General features: G+C 39.7%; 1 protein-coding gene across 3 annotated transcripts in view; it reads right to left on the reverse strand.

Annotated features, from left to right (window-relative positions):
- The window catches only part of nbeab (neurobeachin b), a 227,917-nt gene extending 209,291 nt beyond the window's left edge, over window positions 1-18,626 (reverse strand). For all 3 annotated transcript variants that reach the window (XM_074680127.1, XM_074680125.1, XM_074680126.1), the window contains exon 1: window positions 18,060-18,626. In XM_074680127.1, the coding sequence (XP_074536228.1) occupies window positions 18,060-18,308 (249 nt within the window). In that variant the 5' untranslated portion in view covers window positions 18,309-18,626. The remainder of the gene's footprint in view (window positions 1-18,059) is intronic.
- Between the last annotated feature and the right edge of the window lie 2,978 nt (window positions 18,627-21,604).

Here is a 21,604-nt window from a genome sequence, read left to right on the forward strand (position 1 = left end):
AGCAATAAATATAAACATCTAGGAGATTGATTACACCAATCTTTATCAAAAACAGTTCCTTCACAGGATTGTAAAAAAAGCAGGAGAGCAGGCTGAGCTTTGGTCTCAGGTATCAGACAGTGACACAGGCTGCAGGAGTGCAACACTTCAGGACCAAAGTGGATCAAGTGTAAATGAAAAGAGAACATATCTGAAACAGAACCATCACATCAACAACAACAGCCTCGTCAGGAATGATGTAAAAATCTGTATTCATGGCACACATCATTAACTGCCAAGAGGCGCGTGTGCAACAGAGAATTATAAATCTGTCACTTCCTGTAATACGGACCTCAGATGCCTTCTGCTTCACCAATAAAGTGGGTTACTCTCGCCTGTGTGCGTTCTGTCACTGGCAGAGATGGAAAGAGAAATAGCTTGTACTGAGACCACCGTCCCATTGGGAGCCTATTGTTGTATGTCATAAAACATGGATAGAAGTCTCTGTGTTTGTTGATGCTCTCAGAACAATAGTTTATGTTGTGCTTTCTGAAACAGACAGGTCTATTCTTTCATTCACTTCCCTGGGAAATATGACAGATGGAGCCCAGGTACACCGATCTAAACAACGGTGCAATATTTCAGAGAGATAGCCGAAAACTGGAACATGTGTGAAAGAAACAAAGGGTCAAATAAAGCAGATGAGACGTTATTAACTGCTTTTGTCCAATAAATGTCTGATCCATAGCTTTTCAAATTACAATCTGGTAACATAAGAAAAAAAAGATGAGCAGAGAAAATGTCATGATAAACTTTTCCCACTAGACTCAATAATGAATGAATCACTTTTTCCAATTATAACGACAAAGAGGTGCAAAAGATGAGGTCGACTTTTGTCAGAGTAAAACAGCTGCTGCTATAAAAATTAAATACTGCAGCTCTTTCACTTGTTATCCACCAAGATTTGCAATATTCAATGATTTAAGATTGTACAAATAATTCCCCGACACACAGACGATTCAAATCACAAACACACCAACATCCAATTACACCGCTCACTGCTTTTGATTCACTCCCTCAAACACAAGTTGTTTTTATTCAAGGTAGACTACATATAAGGAAAGATGTTTTCTCACATAACAAAGCATAAACAAGCTCTTTTGTCATGTTTCGGTTTGTTTTGAATGAGACGAAGACTTCCCTCTCACAGCAGGACTGGATCACAGGATGATTGTGGGGAACAGAGCGAAGATTGTATTAGCACCTGTGCTGCATCTACACAGCCATGGAAGTCCACGCCGCAGTAACAGGCCGTCTCCCTGCTGCAGCCGGCAATATGACTTTGCATGTTTGCCTGATAAGAGATGCAGCTCATCTCCATAGAAATGAGCATGTGTGCGCAGGGCTTTGTCCCAATGGGGGACACAACGTATTAACACCTAGGCTGGGATTTGGTTGACTGCCAAAGCACGCTCCACCCAGGAGTAAGCCTAAGTATTCACATTGTTGCTGCTGTTGATAATCCAACATGCTTGTCCCCGGCTCCAAATAGGTCTGGTTAACAATGGCTCAGTAGATATTTTACAGAATACGTCTTAGTGGTGCTAAAAATGGGTTGTATGTTGTGTTTGACATACATCACACAGAGGGGATTGGTGTTTTCTGCAGCATATTAACATATGTGGTGTGAGACTTTCAAAAACATGCTGCTGTGGAATTCATATTTGGTCATGTTAACAGCAACGCTTACCTGAAGTCATATATGCACAATCATCTTAATGAGTTTAAATTAGTGGTCAACCAATGTGGGTTTTTAATGACTAATGCCATAAACAGCACAGCAGGTTCCTGACCTGATTTTGCCTGTTGAAATCCTCCCATGGTCACTGAGGTGTTTGCAGCTGAAACAGTTGACGCGTTCACTTACAAATTTAAAAAACAGTGATCAATGTAACCCCTCTTTCATTTATTTTGTCATTTTACTAAAATTAATATAAAGTAAAGAAAAGAAGCAATAACTAAATTAACAGCGATGATGGTCAAAAACGGTGTGCCTCTACAGCCACACACATCTGCCCTCATTACGTCTACTTTATGCACAGCAACAGCACACATGAGCACACACGCCCCCTGCTGTGGCAGTCAGATAGTTACAAAACAATACAGTTTTGGAGACTCGTACCAACAAAGACAAAATCCAACAAATGGCTCTATCATCAAGTTTATGCAGAAAACATACACAAAAAACAATGAAACAGCAGTCTGTTATCATTGTTCCTTATGTTTCTTTCCGAATTTTTTTCACTAAACATGTCTGATTTTTCTCTGGTATTTTCTTTTTGTTGTTTTTTCCTCTCAGTATGTGTATCTGGAGAGAGCTGTGGACTGTTTTTCACAGCAGACTTTAACCAGCACTCTGTTGCTGTTGTTGATGCGGTTTCACCCCGCTATGTTTGTATCCGTGCTTAGCTGGTAGCACTAAAGCTAGGCCGGTCCATCGACCACACTGCTGGAGATTTCAGCAGAATAGAGGATATTTAAGATGCATAGAGGAGGCGGGAGGCAAAAACTATGAGGAGAGACAGCTGGTGCAAGATGACACAAGCTCTGGGCTCAGGAGAAGAGACATAACCTGTGCTATAACTCATGATTTTCAAACCTGAAGTCTCTGTGAGGACTTTCTAAGTGATCTTAAGACAGTCTCACTTCTAGATACATGGCTTATCTTAATCCACAATCTAAAGTGAGATCATCAGCACCAAAGTAGGTGTTTTCTAAATGCCATTTCTCAGTTTCCCTGTCTGGTAGGGATGGGTACCTTTCACATTTGAAACGATACTGTACCAATGCCCGGTACCTGGCAATCGATACCGGTACTCAACCAATTTTAGGTACTTTTGTGTGTTAATGTGGTAAAAAATATCAATTTGTTTAATAATAAAATATAAATTTTTTCAATTTAACATATTTATTCTTCTATATAAACTTGGAATGCTGTTTTCATGTCCAGCATGGAAAATCGCCTACTCTTCCCCCCTTCACAGTCACAAGGATGCATTTAGGTACCTAAAAATGGTACCTTTTGACTTTACATGAATCGGTACCCGGTACTTTTGTCAGAATTTGGTCGGTACCTTAAAAAGTACCTGCTTTGGTACTCTGCCCTACTGTTCGGGTTGTCCAGGACCATGATATTTTATGGTGTAGAAGTCTCTATGATGGCACCACACCAGCCGACAAAGTTTGACAGTTAAAAGAGAGATCTGATTTATTTTGTGGGTGGAGCTGGTGGATGAGCACTTGTAGGAAATAACCAGGATTCACTAACGCTACAAGTTACCGACACGTCTCAAAACACTGGACTGAGAGTAGCACTGAATTAAAACCAGTTGATATAGTTTGCTTGTTGTCACCATGGACTGTAAAAAAATGGCCATCAACTTTCTCAGCTTGAAGTGACATCACCACAAAAACTGCTTCCCTTGGTGGCTGGCTGCAGTATAGATCAAAAAATCTGGCTGCCCAGTCATTCCAGATAAGCTGTGTTAAAACTTTAAAAAAATTATACAACTGGTAGAAAATTTTCTCACATTAGATTGTTGTGGTGATTTGAAGATATCATTTGATTCCAGGTCCTCTTTTTTTCTGAAAAGTATTGTTTTCATCAGTTATAAGATTTAAGAGGGAGGCTTTGCGTCATGTTTAACAATGATTGACAGCTGCTGTTTTTATGTAGTTTTTTGGGGATTGTAAAATATGTCAGGAGGGAGGGCCAAGAAGAGATCACCCAGTAAAGAGGAAAATTATTGTTATTTTTGTCACCCAGCTCCACTCCTGGCTCCTTGGCTCCAAAACTGTGCAATGGTAAAAGGCGGAGCCATGCTGTCCACTCTATAGAAAGTCATGGTTGTCATGTTTTAAACCGTAGAGCTGTGTGACTGTCTGTAAATGATCTTGTCGCTTTGCATCTGGTAAAAAGTTGTCTTGAATAAGAGAAACAGTGTTAAAAAGATCTGCTCTCCATTCATTTGTATCAAAACACACGAATGCCTTGATAAGAGTCACGTCCTCAGTGGGTGTAGTTGCTCATGGGAAACAGAGTCTTCATCCCAGAAGAACATTAGCTTTTCAGGATAGTCCTCACAGGCCCTGGAAAAGACTTTGTAGGAGTAGTAGTATGTTTCTATCTTTGCATGGAACTACCCACCAAAATGAAAGCTGTTTAATATCTTGTTCATGGCTGAATCCTACACTGTTTTGAAGAGACTTTCTCTTAAGATGCCCTTCAGAGGTTTGTGGAGGAAAATGATGCCAAATTGGATCAAGCATCACTAGAATACCATCTCAGTCAAAACAGCAAAGCAACAGAAATCCTTTGATAGAAACAGACTGCTGATCGTTGGAAAATACTGGCTAGTAGCTCAACTTGAAACATAATACATTTTCAAATCCAAACATGATTTTATTTTGCTGTTTTTTTCCTCATGCACTGAAGAGGCTGAGTTCAGTGAGCTTTTCAAAACAGACAAATAAGCACTGATGTCCTGAACACAAACCTATATCTCAGCCTAGGAAGTGTGCATGTCTGTGAAAATGTAACAGCACTGTTGGAGATTAGAGAAAGTAAAAAAGAAGGAAGAGAAAACAGATAACGTTTCTGCTTATCTGAGTCTTTTTTTCAGGAGGGTTTCCTCACTTCTCCTCATCATTCTGCAGCACAAGAACACATTTGTCCTAAATCAGGGTCGGTCACTGCTGTAAAGTCTCCACAACCAGGAGTCAGCTGTGCCCCAGGTAAACACAACCCCACTGGGAAGGGAAAAGCATCCCAGAATGCATCCTGACACAAATGTAAGCAGCAGCCAAATGATATACCATCAGCATCTCGCCAGAGTAACACTGAGAGCGGGGGAGAGGAAAGAAAAAGATCCCTGGCCTTTGCAGTCATTTGACCTGTATCTCCTCAGTGTTTCCTCAAGGTACTGGCTGTTGGTTACCAATGACGCCACAAAGGGGCTTCACCCAGCAGAGGTACGGTTTGCAAATGTTGTTATGCAGAGAGTCTGACTCACAGAGCTCCTCTTCAGGCAGCAGACTGAACAGAGAGCGACTGGCAGAGGATTTCATTTAAGGGAGCAGAGACAGCTCAGTTACAGCTTATAAGAGGGTAAACTCCTCAACCAAAGGAAAACAGTTATTCTTTTGATTTAAGAAATAAAAGCTGGTATCAAAGACGGATACAATGAGGATAAGAAGGAGCAAGGATATTAAAAGAAAACCAGCAGAGGTTTGTGAAAATTAAACTTAAAATAAGAGTGAACCTGCACTCGGTACCCAAGAGATCAAAACAATAAAAAAAACAGTCAGCACTCAGAAAACGTTAACAATGCAGTCCCTCACTTTGCCCTTGGTGGAGGATGAGAAAAAGTATATCAGCATGCTCCCTGAATAAATCAACAGTTCAGGTAAATCACTTTTAAGCAAACAAATTTGCAAAGAATCAGAATTTCAATTTTCCCCTCAAATCCTGAGAAGATTATCGTGGAGTAGATCAGAGGAAACTGCACTTGGCAGAAATTGGATGGCTTAGAAGAGAATAAAGTGACTGAGGAAGCAGAATTTTAGCATACTGCAGCCTCCCCGTGATGCGTGCGGTTCAAACTGGAAAATATGAAAGGCTTAGAGAAGAATTTGCGAAGGTGAACACAGCTTTCCCCGATCCACGTCGAGGAGTAAATCCCTTAACATAGAGAGTAAGTAGCATATTGGGAACCATCGCAGGTAGATTAGCTGCAGTAATGTGATAGTTAATTGATCCCTGTAGGTAAATTGGCTTTCATTGACCTCCTCTACGCTCAGGTCTGAGTGTGCACAGCTATAGAGGAATGTCTCTGGTACGATTGTAGAGTTTATTCTCCAGGACATTTCAGCAGGACAACAGAGGAGCTCAGGGGTAGAATAAAAAATACACAGCTTTCAGATCAATAACTGAAACACAGTTTTTTACTCTTTCTTTGTACGCTGCCCAACAAACCCAGAACAAACTGGAAAGGTCAGTCGCAGTCCAAGTCACCAAAAAGTTGTGAGGTTTGTTTTTTTTTCAAACCAGAACCTCTGCAGCAAGCCCTAAAGGAGGTTTAAATCAATCCTATGGGATGTGTAAAGGTGAAGATCGTACATGAATTCACACAGCGGGTCAGCTGTTTGGGGCAAAAGAATAAAAAATACAGGCGTACTCCTGGGCAATGCTTGTGAAAAGACACGGAGAACAATGGTGAGAAGGGGAAACTGTGGCATTTTGAAACCGTACCCGAGCCCTGAGGAGGTATTGATCCAGGATTGATCAAAGAGTGCAGTCGACTTAACAGCAGCAGAGGGATGCTTACAGTGAGGGCTAACCATAACTGAATGCAGCAGAGGCCACACACCAGTCTCAATCCTTGTCCCTCATCTATTATTCATTCACAGGTTTACTGATTGCCACCGCACCGCATAGCTGTAGGCCGAGGAAGTCTGACTGTTCATTTGTTTGTTTGTTTAGGGAATAGCGTGAGTGAGTTCTGGTACAGTATGGTCAAGCTCATTTTTAATCACCACTGTAAAGTTAAATTAACTTCAGCTAGCTTTGACTTCAATTAATTCTCTGCTCAGTCTCCCTGAAATGTAATTTAAAAAAACATTTTTTCAACTTTTCAATGTGAAAAAAATAGAATGTTAATTTTTCTGAGTCTCTTTCTTTTAAGAAAGAGACAGTAATTGATATCACACTAGTCCATCTTGAGCAATGGTTCCCAAACTTTTAAGACAGTGGTCCTGGAGACTGACCACTCTCTGCACAGGGAATGCACATATAGGCCAATCATAAAGAAAGACAAAATAAATGTAAAGCTAGAAAAGCACTCAGAGAGCGCAGAACTCCAAGCTGAAGTGATTGTCATGCAACACTTTAGTCCTACTTTAATGTTATACTCACTTTCAGCAGACTGTCTGATACAATTTGGTGTTAGCTGCAGGTTTCTACAATAACTTGTTACCTGACCGTGTTGAAAATTATGAGGGGCCAGAATATACATTTAATATTCCGGATCTTAGTATCCAAAGTATTGCTAAGATGTGGATGGTACTTTTACATCCGTCAGAAATGATCGTGACCTTGTCTTGTATTATTTTGCAAAGCAATCTGACCATTCATTGTAGAGTTACATACACATATGGTGAAAACAGCCCTATGTCACAATTATAAAGAATCCTTAAAAAAAAGTCCTGGATCCAACCAGTGATCCGGGTCACCTTCAAAATTTAATCACCTCTTCCTTGTCTCATTTTGAACATTTCCTGAAAATTTCATCCAGATCTGTTGGGTACTTTCTGAGAGACAGACAGACGGACAAACTCTCTCAATAACATAACCTCCTTGGTGGAGGTAAAAATGGCTTCAGATACTTAATTTAGCTGATCTGTATAAAATAAGAATACCTTGGTGCAAATCTTGCTCTTGTATCTAAATCAAGATAAAAATGTTCTGTTTGCGTAGTTTTAAAAAGGCTATAGCCCATATTTTTGTTTGTATTTGTACAATAATGGACGAAATGTGCTATTTATTGATGCTGCCCATAAGCATTTCACAACTCCCGCTTTGGTAACCACTAATCCACAGGATGAACTCCATCTGTGCTCCCCTCCCAAGTCAACTACAAATAAAAAAATGCTTTAAGAAACAATTCAAAAGCCTCTTTTAAAAAGCTAAAAAAAAAGTGTCATAGACAGCACTGCAGAGCAGATTTGGATGTTTAAGTAAAGGATTGTGGGATGTGATGTTGCAAAGTTCTGTGGGTATAAGTACTCCAAGTCTCTGCAGCAGTATAAGAATTTCAGAAAGGCTGCCTGTGCAAAGGTAGTTGTTTTTTTATAAGGTATGTGGGACAGTGTGAATTTTAGATGTCTACTGAAAAACTTCACACAGAAAGTCTCCCCTAAAGCTTTCACCTAAACAAAAATATCTCTGATTGGTACTGAGGAATACCCAAAGCTTTAAACTTGGCGGAAGAGGGAGAGTGAGAGGTCTGTGTATTTTAAAAGTTGTGAAAAAATGATCATCCATAACTGGGATGAAAACATCAAACAAATAGATCCCACACAAACTAGCAGGGGTTGAATTGATATATGAACTTCAGAGAAGCACGCTGTTGAGAAAGAAACTTAAAGGACATCATGAATAATAAAATAAATATATACTTCAGTGTTAAAAAAAAAATCAGGGTATTACATAATAAACAAAGTAGGGCAGAACTTTTCTAGGAGGTTGATCCAGAGAATGAGGTTAAAGCCTGGCACCTTCAATGTCGACTTTAGGATGATGATCAGTGTTGGGCCGAATGATCTAAGAGGCCACAGCTAATAGGATTTAAAAGATCAGATGAGGCTTAACCACTGACACCACTGTTAGAAGTTATCGAAAGAGTCTGGAAACAAGAATTCCACTGCAGGGGGAGAGTTTCATTTTTTTCTGCTTCACAAGAATGAAACCAAGTCAAACGACAGAGACTGTGTGTGAAAAGGGGAAAATATACTTGCGGCATTAACTACAAATGAGAGCAGTTTACACACATGAGCAAAATCCTCTTAATCTCTTCCTGTCTTGTGCCTGAACCATATTCACCTCTCTTCATTCATCTGCCTGAGGTTGACTCTGCAAAGAGATCATAATGTCATATTGTCATCCACTGATCATAGAAATGTTTGTGCACAAAAAAACTGCAATTGTTTATCATAATCATAGTCAGCCAAATGCCAATCCCAGCTGGGATTCAACAGTTAAAATCAGTCTGCCTGTTGTTTAACATTCAAGAAGCATTTTCAGCAACATCACAAAAGCAGCATACTTCAAAAACATTGCTCAATGAGCTCAGTTTCAGCAGGCAGATGCAGGAATTCGACTTGTTGCATTCATCTGTTATATATTGAGCAATTCTCAGTTCACACTGCATTGAATAGAAACAAAGCTTATTCATACTAGAAATACATTAACAAAAAACTGCCTTCTGTTTTATCACAGTCAGACTCAAAACTGTTTTTTTCCCCTTTTTTTTATGGATTAGGCTCATACCTCTACACCATGCTCAGTCACATGAAAATGACTATTATTTTTAAGGTTATTAAAGATGAATTAATTTCTAAATGAGGATGAAAGATGCTAGTTTTTCCTCTTTCATTAACATGACTGCACACATACTGCTGAGAATGAATCATACTTGATTTTAAAGCAGGTATCACTGAGAAACTTTTTTGCACCAACAATTTGACCCATGCCAGTCTGATATAAAAACATGACGCCCTCTAAAATTTACATCCTTCATAAAATTCAGTAAACAAACAGACAAGGCTTAAAGAACGAGAAAAACTTATTTTTAATAGTCAGCACTCAGATCCACAGATGATCTGCAGAGTCCAATGTGTGACAGTCTTGATTGTCCCTAAAAGCTTTAACTGTTTAGGATTTTGTCTGACCAAACGGAAGAATAACAACCTTCCCCGTTTAAAAACTGTTTCAGCGTCCCAGCTGGCTGAAATTTATGCTCTGGCTCATTCAAACACAGATTCTTCGAGGAAAAACATGATGAGTGCTTTATGCTGATCAGCCAGCTGTCAGCATTTCCTGTAGCTCTACAAACCTTTATTTATAAACCCAGAGGTTATGATAAAGAAATACTCAACATCACAAAAGAAATGACCTCATTCAGCTGGTAACTGTTGATAATCTAAAGAGCGTATAACACAGATTCTGCTGGATTAATAATGATCTCATATAGAGGACCATTAAAAGAGCATTTCCAAAGATACAGGTCAAGTTATGGCTCAAGCTCCCTTTTGTTCCTCCATTATACTGCCATCGAATAACATCAACCTTGAAGGCAAGACTCCACAACCTGTCCTATAACACATTATTTTAATTACAGCTTTCATTTTCAGGCTTCCTATACATGAAAGATTAATGACATTCCCATTTAATTAGCTTCAATAAGGGACGCTTCAATAAGACTGTAGCGTCTGAGCGCTGGGCTCGTTTTATTACTGTCGCACAAACAAAAATCCTGAGGTCGTGAGGGGCAGAGATGTTCAATTCTTATTTAATTAACCTGTTAATGTTTACAGTGAAACTGTGTTTGGTGACGTGCCAGAGCGCCGCTCGCCCAGGCTGCTCCATCAATCACTTAAAGGAGCATTCATGGTGCTGCAGCCTGCAGAGAACGCTTCTGCAAGATGTTGGATTTATTTATTTTCTGTGAGATCTCATTAATCTTCAGAAACAATTACAGGATGTCAGGAAATACTTTAAATTTGCATTCTGCTGCACTTTACTTGTTTGTTTCCACATTTTAAATTTACATAACTCAGAGAAGAACTGATAAAACAGATTTGTTGTGGTGGGATTTGGTTGTGTCTCTAGATGTCCCAATCAGCACTTTTTGCCCCTTGAATAGGATCTGATTTTTTATTTTTCATTATCAACTGATACCGGGTCCCAATCTGATACTCGGGTTTGCAGAGATAAACTAGAAAGAAAGTAAGAACATGAAGTTGTACGCTTTTTTGTTTTGTTTTAATAATAATGAATTGTTCAAAATAATAGCCTAAATATGTATTAAAATTATAAACTCTACTAAACTCTCTAGTGTGAGGCCCCCTGAACTTGTCCGCATACAGCACCCTCAAATCTGAGGCTGCTATGAATGCATCACTTGTCACTTGGTTTTTCTCCTGATTCGATTCTTTTTCAATTTCTGAGCTGCCAATTCGGTTTAAATTGCAGTTCTCCCATAGTTCTGATTATTGGTTTGCTTTTTTAACACCAGACCATGTGAAAAAATCGAAAGGATGATGATGATGATGATGTCTACAGGCTATATCAGGAGCCATATTTCCCAAAAGCTGCACATCTCGTGTGAGTTAGTTTTTAAGTTTTATTCAAGGGATCTGACATCTCAACTTTTTTCCAACCCAGCATACTACCTTCTTCTCAGAGCTCCTCGGACGCTCTCTTCATGGATATTAATCCACTTTTTTAAAGCCCAGAAACGGCAGTGTCACTTTTCTCTGGCAGTGAATTATGTTACATGTTGTTTTAGGATATTATAGTCATACTGAACGCCTTTTAAAAAGATCATAGTGCATAAATGTATTTGCTTTGGACTGTTGTCACGTTCAAGTTTGATATATTTCCACACTGCTGACACTGAAGCCATGAAATTGCTAACGCTAAGCTAAAAGACTATCTCATGTTTGTTTGTTTTTGCCTTTTGAACCTTGTGTCCCTGGACAGTTACCATAGGATGCTGTAAAGTAGATGTTATTGCTGTAACATGTCTGGTTGTGCACGTTTTCTTTAATAAAGCAAAGTGTGGCTGCTGTTCTACATCGGTGGACCATAACTTATCTTATTACTTCAGTGACGACCAACAGGAACGATCAGGTTGATGAGAAAATCAGCCTCAATCCAATACTTGAGTTCAGGACCAGGACAATCCTAGTTGCATCATTAACTAGGAATATTTTCAATAGAGCGTGTTTTCTGAGGATATTTGAGGGTCATGCCTCTCAGGGTTAGCCAGTACAACAAGAACTAACATCGAAATCAGCTGGCAGGTGCCGTCATAAAGCTTGATTTCGGCACATGTATCCAAATTCTTATGCCCCCATAAACAACTCGCATCCTTGACTGTATCCAGCAAAGCATATTTTATGTCCATGTTTCCTGCCTGTTTTTGAACTGCATGCAGATAATCCTGAAATTGCCAGAAAATCCAGCAGAGGCTTGTCACTGATCTCTACTGAATTGCTTTTGTTGCCTACAAAAACTACAGCATCACTGGAAAGCAAGTCATCAGCTCATGACATAACAGCTTCTATAGACCTGGTAATGCCCAGGTAATTATGGACGTCCACAGGCTCAGCTGGTTGACCTTTATTTATGAAGGAGCGAGTGGTAAAGTCCTGTCTGCGGCAGGTGATCAGTTAAGCTCTAGTGCTCTCTGCTGACACCATGTCTGGAAAGAAGTCACATGATCCAGGCTGCCTGCGAGGAGGATCCTTACTAATTCTGCTATACATTGTGTTTCATATAGAAATGGGTTTCTTTATTTCCTTTCATTTGGTTGTGATTCACATCAATTGTTCTTAAAAGCATCTTGTAATCAGGCGGAGCAGGGATCACCAATTACTAATCATATATCAATGCCCATCATCGCGCCTGTTAGAGGATAATTGAAGGAGTGTGCGTAATGCTATTTAGATAATGAAAACAACTCCATTTGGCATGTAGTGATCGAGACGGAGCATATTACAGTGTGAGATCTCTTCTGTCAGTAGAATATCCTCTGAAAATGTGTTCCAGTAAAAGTCTTTGTTGATAACAGAGAAGGTTTTAGTTCAAGCACACAGAGCTCAATCCATCAAGGTGAAGTCTGTCATTAAAGTTATAATCCGTGTAAGTGAAAAACACTCCCCCTTAAGGGCACAGACGACCATGTCGCCTCTCTGGTTCCTCTTAGAAAATGTCTTTTAATACACCAGTTTCACTTTCCATAATACAGGCTCCGGCAGCATAATCTGCTTTTATTACACACTCAGTGATATTCACACTTATGCTGTGCAAGCTGCCTGTTTGGAGCTTTACTTATTTAGTCCCCTAAGATCCACCACATCTTGCGAAGAGGTACAAGCAAACTGCAGGAATCACTAACAGAAGCATGTTTGTTCCATAATTTGATATATTGGCTAATATGAAAATAAGCTTACAGACAGTTGCGTACAGGTTGTCAGTGATTGTACATGTTTTTGTGACTTTGCTGATCATAAACTCTGATGCTGGAATTAATGCAAATGGAGCAACACCTCACCTGCAAGCTAGTTCCGACAGTCAACTTCAGCTGCACTGCTTTCACACTTTCCAGTGTCAAGATTTCCAGTCTCTCTGTTTAGCCAAATAAACAATTAAACAAATTAATACTTTTTATCATAACACACACATGAGCACCCAAAATTGGTACCGTTGACTACTGATGCCGATTGCCAGGTACTGGGCCTTGGTGCGGTATCATTTCAAATGTAAAAGGTACCCATTCCTACTTAAGAGGGCTGAAGAAATTTTGTCATCACACCTAAATTTCTGCATTTAAGTCAATCTGCAATTTCTGATGAGGTTCAAACCCTAGACACCAAACACAAATAGTGTTGCAGTTTCTAGGTTCTGATCAATAAAACTGGAGCTAGCTGACTGAGCTGAATTTAAAATAGAACTGGACCACATCCTCCGTGCTTCATGAAGAAAATAAATGTCACTTTAACACCCAAATTTTAGGTCTTCAGGGGCCAAATGTTTGACACTAATATAACAGAATTTGTGTGGAGTATCACTCTAAAGGAGCCAACACACTGTTGGTGAGGACTCTCACCTGAAATGACAGTTAAGGTGTGTTTCACACTGTTTGGCTGTTGCCAGCCCGTTGATAAAAAACTGTAATGAAGCTACATAAAAAGTTTCCTCATTCTATAGGCCAAACCATCATTTCAACATGTGTTATAATTATCTACATGGTTGTGTATTTGCTTTTCTATGCAGGGCTGGGTACCACTGCTGATTGCCTGAATCAATTTGATTCTGATTCACAAGGTCTCGATTTAATTCAGTTTGATTCAGGACCTGTTCATTGAGGACATTTCAATACTGATTTTGTTCAAGATGAAGGATTTTTACTGAACAAATGCTGTTAGCTGTAAAAGGAACCTTTGCATGAACTGTATTATCAGGGACCAAGGTAAAAACTATTTGTATTTTTCTTTAGTTTTTTTAATGTTTATTTTCTGTTGATATTTTTGTTTTAAATTTCAGTTTGGTTTTAATACGTTTTTTAAACTTTTTTTTTGTAATATAGGGTTGTTGTCAAGGGCGGGTTTAAAAATGTCAGAAAAATCATTGCGTGACTCAAACTCAATCATTCCAATCCAAAAATTTATTCATCAAAGACAGATGAACAACTGACCTCATAAAAAAATAAAATGTGTCGCTCTGTGTTATTCTGCCAGGCCACTGGGCAGATGGTAAAAAAACAAAATAGTGAGTTCATGTATGAGATAGATTGACAAAGAGGACTAGAGACATTTTCTCTATGATTTCAGTTTATTTAAGTTAGTTTTGTAAACTTACCCTACAGTTTGAGTCAGTATTATTGATGTTTTTTATGAATATTCATTTTTATTTTAAAATAAGAAAAATGCTTTTTTCATCTCTAGTTTTAGTTATTTTGTTAGTTTCCATTAACTATAATAATCTTGTTAGGAACATGTTTTTTTTTTTGTTTGTTTGTTTTGTTCTTGAGGGCTGGATAGTATCTAAGAACAGATGCCCTAAGTTTCAGAGCGTACATTTTTCAGTTTTTATGTGGTTTGTAGGTTTATAGTGGTTCTACTTAACCTGACACGCCAGACGGACAGTTTCAAATATCCGCCACGGAATTATTTCACAAGTCCATCTGGGTAGCAGCTCTTCCGATTTGTTTTCAGAGGCGGGACTTTAAAAAAAATCTGCAGCTAGTGATTAGACGACCGTTCTGATTAACACACTCACCACAGACCAATCCACATCAAGCCACGGTATGACGTAGCTTATATGAGCCGATGCTTTTGAGAAACAATAGATGAACAAGTACTGAATCACGAGAAACAGCTGTGAAAAAGGCGTTAGACGACAGCTTCCGTTTTTATAAAATCTAACTTGAGAATCAAAGGAACGCTGAAAAGTACGAAAGTCTGCTGACGTCACGTCTGCTCCCACAGCTCCCGCCTCTCTTCCCTGATTGGGCTGGTCATAATTTAGCTGAGTCAAACCGTAGGTCATTGGAGCCTGGCAAGATGGACCTGCAGGAGTTCAGAAACTGAATCAGGCAGGTCCGTCTGCTCTGCAAGGTTAGGTTCTACTTATTGTACTTGTAGTATTTTACCTACATGCTGCACATCTAAAATGTGGCCTTACTTTTGTCCAGCTCTCTAGAGTTTGTGCTCAGGGGACACCCACAGGAAAGTGTTTTTTTTACTTGAAACTATAAAATGGACTTAGTCTCTGCAATGTCACCCATCTGTCAGAAGATTTGAAGCAAATCGTTGGTGGGAGCCATATTGGAAACAGGACAGGCTTTGAGCCTCCTCACTAACAGCTATAGGTTGCCCGCCTATCAATCAACTAAGCTGTAACTCTGATTGGGCGAACCCATCATCTTTATATCTTAGTTGCTGCTTGGTATTTACTCGACTTGACTTTCAGTTTTGTGCCCTTCTCTTTAGCCAGAGACCTCTTCTTTAAATGATTGCTATCATGTTACAATTAGCCAAATGGAAACGCTCCACTCTTTCCATTCCATCTCTGAGACAAGGAGCGGACAAATTGGCTTAGATATGTGTACATATAGGAATGAGACAAATCCACTTTGTTTCCACTTTCATGTCACACAACAACCAGCAGTATTGTCTTGTTTATACCAAATGTAATTCGGTGTCTGACCTTTTGATCAGAGTGTGACAGCAGCCTTATGTGCAGCTGCTGATGGCTGTGAGTGAAAAAGGCATAAAGCTAATTTAATGCTTTGTTTTTGACGTCTGTGGAACAACAGTTTGATCCAATCATCTGATAAGAAAAGTAGAATAAATAAGCTGTCATACGCACTGTCATTTTTCTATACATGTTTCTGATTGTTTTAAAGCTATTCCAAGCCAAAGAGAGCATCCACAACCCACAACATTCTAATGAAATATGTTTCTGATATCCCGTTGTTGGGATATTTGTTGTATGTCAACCCAAACACAAACACACCACTGTGTGTTGGCTTCTGTTCATATTATATTTGGAGAAGCTCCAGCTCCCTGTGAATGAAAACAAATTATTCAGAGAATTAATTAGTTAATGTTGTTCTAATGAGAAAAGAAACACTGGCACACAGTGAAGCATGTACATAGATGCAGAGCTGAAGCTTCTGGAGCATCAGAATTTAACGCTCCATCCCATGAAGGGGTTTCCACCTGATTCAGTTAAAGTGTACCGAATAAATCTTGTGTCATGCCTCATGCCACATCTCCAACATCAAAGGTAGGTTCCTCTTTAGTCTCTCATTTTGGCAAATGAAGCGTAATATTACATCCATTTTATCAGCATTTTTCCTTCCTGGCAGTTGAACAAAAGCTGCAGCTTGATAACACTTTGGATAAAATCAGATTTGGACACTTTTCACGGTAGATATTCAGACACAGATCCTCCTACTGGATTTCTCCACTGTACTTGGTGGTGGTGGAGGAAAATATTTCATCACTCTACAAATTAGACCTCATGAGATACGGTTAAGGATCTCCAGCCCATCTCCATGCAACAAAAAAATCACCTGAAGTTACAGCTTTACATCTTTGTCGGCCATGACTTCTTACAAAGTTGCTTGCTCTCTCCACTCTCTGCTCCAGCTGCTACTTTCCATGCACATTTTGTTATGCAATTCAGATGAACAGGCAGATGTGTGCACAATTACTGTGTCATCTTGTCCCAAAAATGCTGCATTATATCCGGCCCATTTATATGCACATAATTTAGATAGAGCCTGCTTTTCTGTTTGGAAACAAGTCAAGTAGAATCAAATTGCTAAATAGCTAACCGCAGTGAAGTGCTCATAACCTCTGTTAATTAAATTTGTAATTCAAAAGTTTGAGAGCAGTGAATTATTGAGAAGTGTTTTAATAAAGTGCACTCTTCTGTATGTATAAGGACGAGCACAAAAACACAAAATGCAAACATGTCAAACATGCTGTGAAGCAAAAGGCCTCTGTGATGTGGTTGTTAGCAGAGTAAATAAAACTGACATCAGATCAGTGACCTGTTCAGATAAATGTGCAGTTTTATGTCTAGACAATCAGTGCTGCAAAGATAATTGTAGAGTGTAGCGTGTTATTTCTTGAGCACATTTCCTGTGAAAATAACACCGCAAAGTGTGAAAGGGCTAAGGTGTCAGAGACAACAGTCATGGCAGAGCATCTCTTCTGTCTGCACATGCCAAGGGCTACAATTTGTCCTGCTCTACAAAGTGGATTTCTGTTGTGGCGGAGCAGGTCGTAATTAATCTCTAGTGTGCTAACAAGGAGAAGCCAATTCCTGCAAAGAGGCACTGCTGTGTTACTCAGGCAGTGAGTCAGAACAAGGCTGGATTTATGGTTCATGTTAAAAAAAATTTGGCCAATCTGGTTTTGTGTCGGTCCCTAACCTTTTGACACTGAACAACATTACCTTTCACTTAGCTGCAAGTAAAAAGAAAAAAATGAGTTATGGTAACAGACCCTCAGGTCTTTTTCAAATGTGAAGGTGATAAAAGTGCTGCCTTGGTCAACAAGAGTGTGAAGGAGAAGGCTGTGACCATCAAACTCTTTGTACTGAGTAGTGAAGAGCAGGTCCAGAATACACAAACAGCAATAACTCTTTCTACAAACACATCTCAAACCTTTTGGAAATTTTAACCGATAACATCCAGCATCCATAGCCCATGTCCTGTTGTGAAGAATCTCTGCTGGGTTTACCCCCCTGAATCCCCTCCTCTCACACACAAACACACTCACACACACACGCACAGTAGGCAGCAGATGACCCCCCGCATGTTTCCCCTCTCCATCAACATAAACGAGATGCTCTCACATTCTCTTTCTCGTTTCACTTTCATCTCAGCAGGAATGCACTTTAGCTCCACTGGCATCATAATCCAAACCAGCTCACTTGATCTGCATGAAGTTTGGACTTAGTTGAACTCATAAACTTGACCACTGGCTGCAGCATCCTCTCTCTGATCATACCACCTTGTCTCATTGTGCATGTAAGACTTTTAAATGCTCTGCAGTGAACTCGTATAACTAAAACATTAATTGCACAGTTCTAATTTACGAATGTCATTTAATTCAGTCTGTAGCCGACTTGTTAGTATTGCAACAGAAGAGCCTTGCAGATTAAAGACTGGGCAACACCGTCCAGTCACAGTGAAAGCAGGAAAAAAACGCTCACTTACCAAATTCAGCACCGTCTCAACAATGTCCCGGTTGCTAACCTCTCCAACTTGGATCAGTCCAATGAGAACAGCAAATTTCGTTTTGATATTCCGGATTGGAAGCGACGGGTTGATAATCCCAGCCGGGAAGACCACAGAACCTGAGCCGGACATCATTACTGTCTCACCGGCGGACGCGGACACAGCCGCCGCGTGTTGCCTGAGTCCTGGAGGAGGTTGTCGGTCCGAGAGCGACACAGAGCCCGGCATTGTCACCGGTCTTTCCCCCTGTCAAGCGCCTCCCACGCCGGGAGCTTCTTCGGTGGCTAGTTTTGCGTTTTCCCCTTGAAAGAAACTGGCTCACCGCTCTGAAGCATCAAAAAGAAATGAAAGAGAACACTCGCGAAGCCAAACAAAATGAAAACACACACAACAAATCACTCCCTGTCAGTAAAGTCCACTCCTGGGAGTTCCGGTGAGGGAGTCCGGTGTGTTGTCAGTGCTGGTCGGTTAACTGAGCTGACTGACCTGTGCTGAGCACACAAAGATGTGTGTTTGTACCGCCGCTCTCCTGGAAGAGCGTCTCAGAGCCTGTGCTGCTGTCACCGCCATGTTGCCGCCCCCTGCCTGCTGTTCACTCTCAACACGCCTGCGCTGGATGCATTGATAAAGAACCGGAGACTGACCGCTGACAGGTGAGACGGTTCCCAGGCGGAGCACCGGGCAGGTGGAATGAACTTAGCATGGAGTCACACACATGAACGTCGAGACGAAAAAGTGATAATGTCATCCCAAACAAATAAGCTGTCATGGCCCGTATAAGTTTCATGTTTTTCCTTTACATCCAACATTTTTATTTACATCTAGTGTTATTCAGATATTGTGGTATCCGGGGAGGTAAATGAAGCGCGCACAGCACCACCTCTGCGCTGTGCTCATGCGTTGGGCTGAAAATACAGAGCACGTGGTTTCAACAGCTTACATTATTTCTTTAGGCCACTTCCTGCAAATGACATAACCTGCAGAAGAGACAAGTATGTGCACAGGAAGTTCATGGATGTTTCTTTGAATCTGGAGCTCCATCACAGTAAGAAGGCTTTTTTCCCCAAGCTTTATCCATCTACTTTGTAGAGTTACCGGTCCTGGTAAGTGTAGACTATACAGTTTTGAGTTTTGCTGCTAGCTAGCTTATTTGCACCGATGGGAGTTCTGCATAGCCACTTGCCATTTGGAATTTAAAAAAATATTTATTATAAGTAACTTTTATAAAGTTTGTCTTGTGATCGGTTCGAGGAGTCCAGGCACACACAATCATTGAAGTCCAACATGACAAGAATTTTCCACATCCATTAGCTTGAGAGCTAATACCAGAATTTTCCAGAACAAATATGGCCGTCGGTGGTTTCTGTTTAAAAACTTGTTGATGACTTAAAATTTTATTTTGTTATTATTTTTCATGTTGATATTCACAGGAATTAACTAATAGAGTGTGACTGGAGTTCTTTGTAATTTCACCCCACAAAAAAATTAGGGATGCACGATATTATCGGCACAATATCGGTATCAGCTGATAAAAGCTTAAAAACACGTTTATCGGTATCGACAGATATGAAAATTTCTGCCGATAGTCACAGCTGACAAGGTGCTATTCAGTTACGATTATTATTATTTTCCATCTGAAAAATAAGCTCCTTAAATAAAATGTAGCACTTCATTTATTTGCACTGCAGAGCTCTGTGTCTGTCACCAGGTTGTTACAGTAGCTCTAAAATAATCAAATGCAACTTGGTTATGTTTAAAAATGCATTGTACATTTAAAGTTCATGTGATCTAAAGAAATTATTTTTCTGTATTTCAATACTGAATGTCTTGAGTTTGAAAAAATAATACTTTTCTTATTTATGGTAAAATCAAATATTTTTTGTCTTGTTTTATGTGTGTTTCTTAAACAAATAAGACCGTCACAATTAGAGTAACATATAAATTCTAGTACAGGAAAGACTTAGCTTTCTTTACAGTGAAAAAAACCAACAAACTTGTGATTATCGGTATCGGCCAAAGGGGGTTTCGGCAAAAATCCAATATTGTGCATCCCTAAAACAAATTGAGACAAGTTACAATGTAAAGTATGATGTACTGTACTTTTTAGGGGTTCTTGTTGTGACACAGCAACTAAAGAAAAGTACAGTAGTTACTTCTGCAAGCACCACAGATGCCCCCTCATAAATGAAACTAGAGGCAACTTTTTTTTTTCCATGGCCAAAAAGGCCCTGTTTTCCCACAGCCCAGAAATCATCACATTCTCACTCATTCCAATAAAAAATGAAATAGGCTGATCAAAGCAGAAGCACAGCTTATAGATGCCACACATTTCCTTAAGTCAGACAAAACAAATAAACAAAAAAGATTTTGGAACAAAATCTTAGAAATGTGTGAACATAGAGCTGTGGGAACATAGGCCCATTCCTATTACATAAAGCATGACCAAAAGCTCAACCTTGAGTCCAACAAACCATGTAAATGCTAGCTGAAATCATATTAACACACATCTGAATAAAAAATTGCATGCAAGCATCTTAAGAACAAAATAATTACAATGCAGTCCTGTCTTTCCATCACACAAGAGGGCCTGTTTTATCAGTTGAGCTTCAGGTGTGAGGCACAGAGGTGACCCCGGATAGTCAAGTACTCAGAGCAGTACAACAAACAACAAATCCTATTAAACTAAGATTAATTCCTGGGCCAACTACGGGTCAAGTTTTTTTCTCAATGCACCAAGTAAGCTTGCATCAGAGTCTGATTGGTGAACCATTGAACAGGCCTGACAGGCAGAATTTTTATCACACAGACAGTAGTTGGATAAATTGTTGTTTCACTTCACGTTCTAAATCAATATTCAAATCACAAATTTCAACCCAGCATTTCTGCCTCTAAGCTAACTTTTTTGTGTAACCTCCAAGAAAATGTATGGTTCCTGACCTTTTCTAGAAATGACGCTTATTAAAGCCTTGTCTTTTTTACCCAAAGTTATCTGAAAAAGAAGTATACTGCACGTAACAAGACACATAACAAAAGAGCAACAAGGTTTAAGTGATTGTATAAGGGACTGGCATCAACAGCTTGGCAGCAGTCCTGTCCTTTCTCTGACTGACAGCCAGGAGCTGAGCTTGCATTTCATGACCTCTTTAAGCTGAACTGTGTCAGCTTGGCTCTAAAAGTGGTAGAAATAAAGACAGGCTTTGTATAGCTGTCTCTCTTATGTATACCACTGAATGGCTAATGTCCTTTATATTTTTTATTCTGTTATCTCAACAGAATTTCCTATCAAGGTCCTCGAATGTCATTTCCAGAAACTCATCCCTCCTATCCTCCCATCTCCTGTTAATCTTTCTGGCCCATGTTCCAGTGAGAACCATAAATGCTGCCTGTGCTGAATAGAGGTCAATGGAAGGTTTCTGACTTTGCTGTTACACACCAAGAGCATATAGGAGCCATATAGGAGGCACAGATTCAGACTCAGTGAGCTGCAGCAATGCTCTTGTAATAATTACTTCAGTAAAGTCTGT

The sequence above is a fragment of the Halichoeres trimaculatus genome, unplaced genomic scaffold, assembly GCF_033239565.1.
Source record: "Halichoeres trimaculatus isolate MK-OKI-2021-1 unplaced genomic scaffold, fHalTri1.1 fHalTri1_scaffold_9, whole genome shotgun sequence".
Lineage (NCBI taxonomy): Eukaryota > Metazoa > Chordata > Actinopteri > Labriformes > Labridae > Halichoeres > Halichoeres trimaculatus.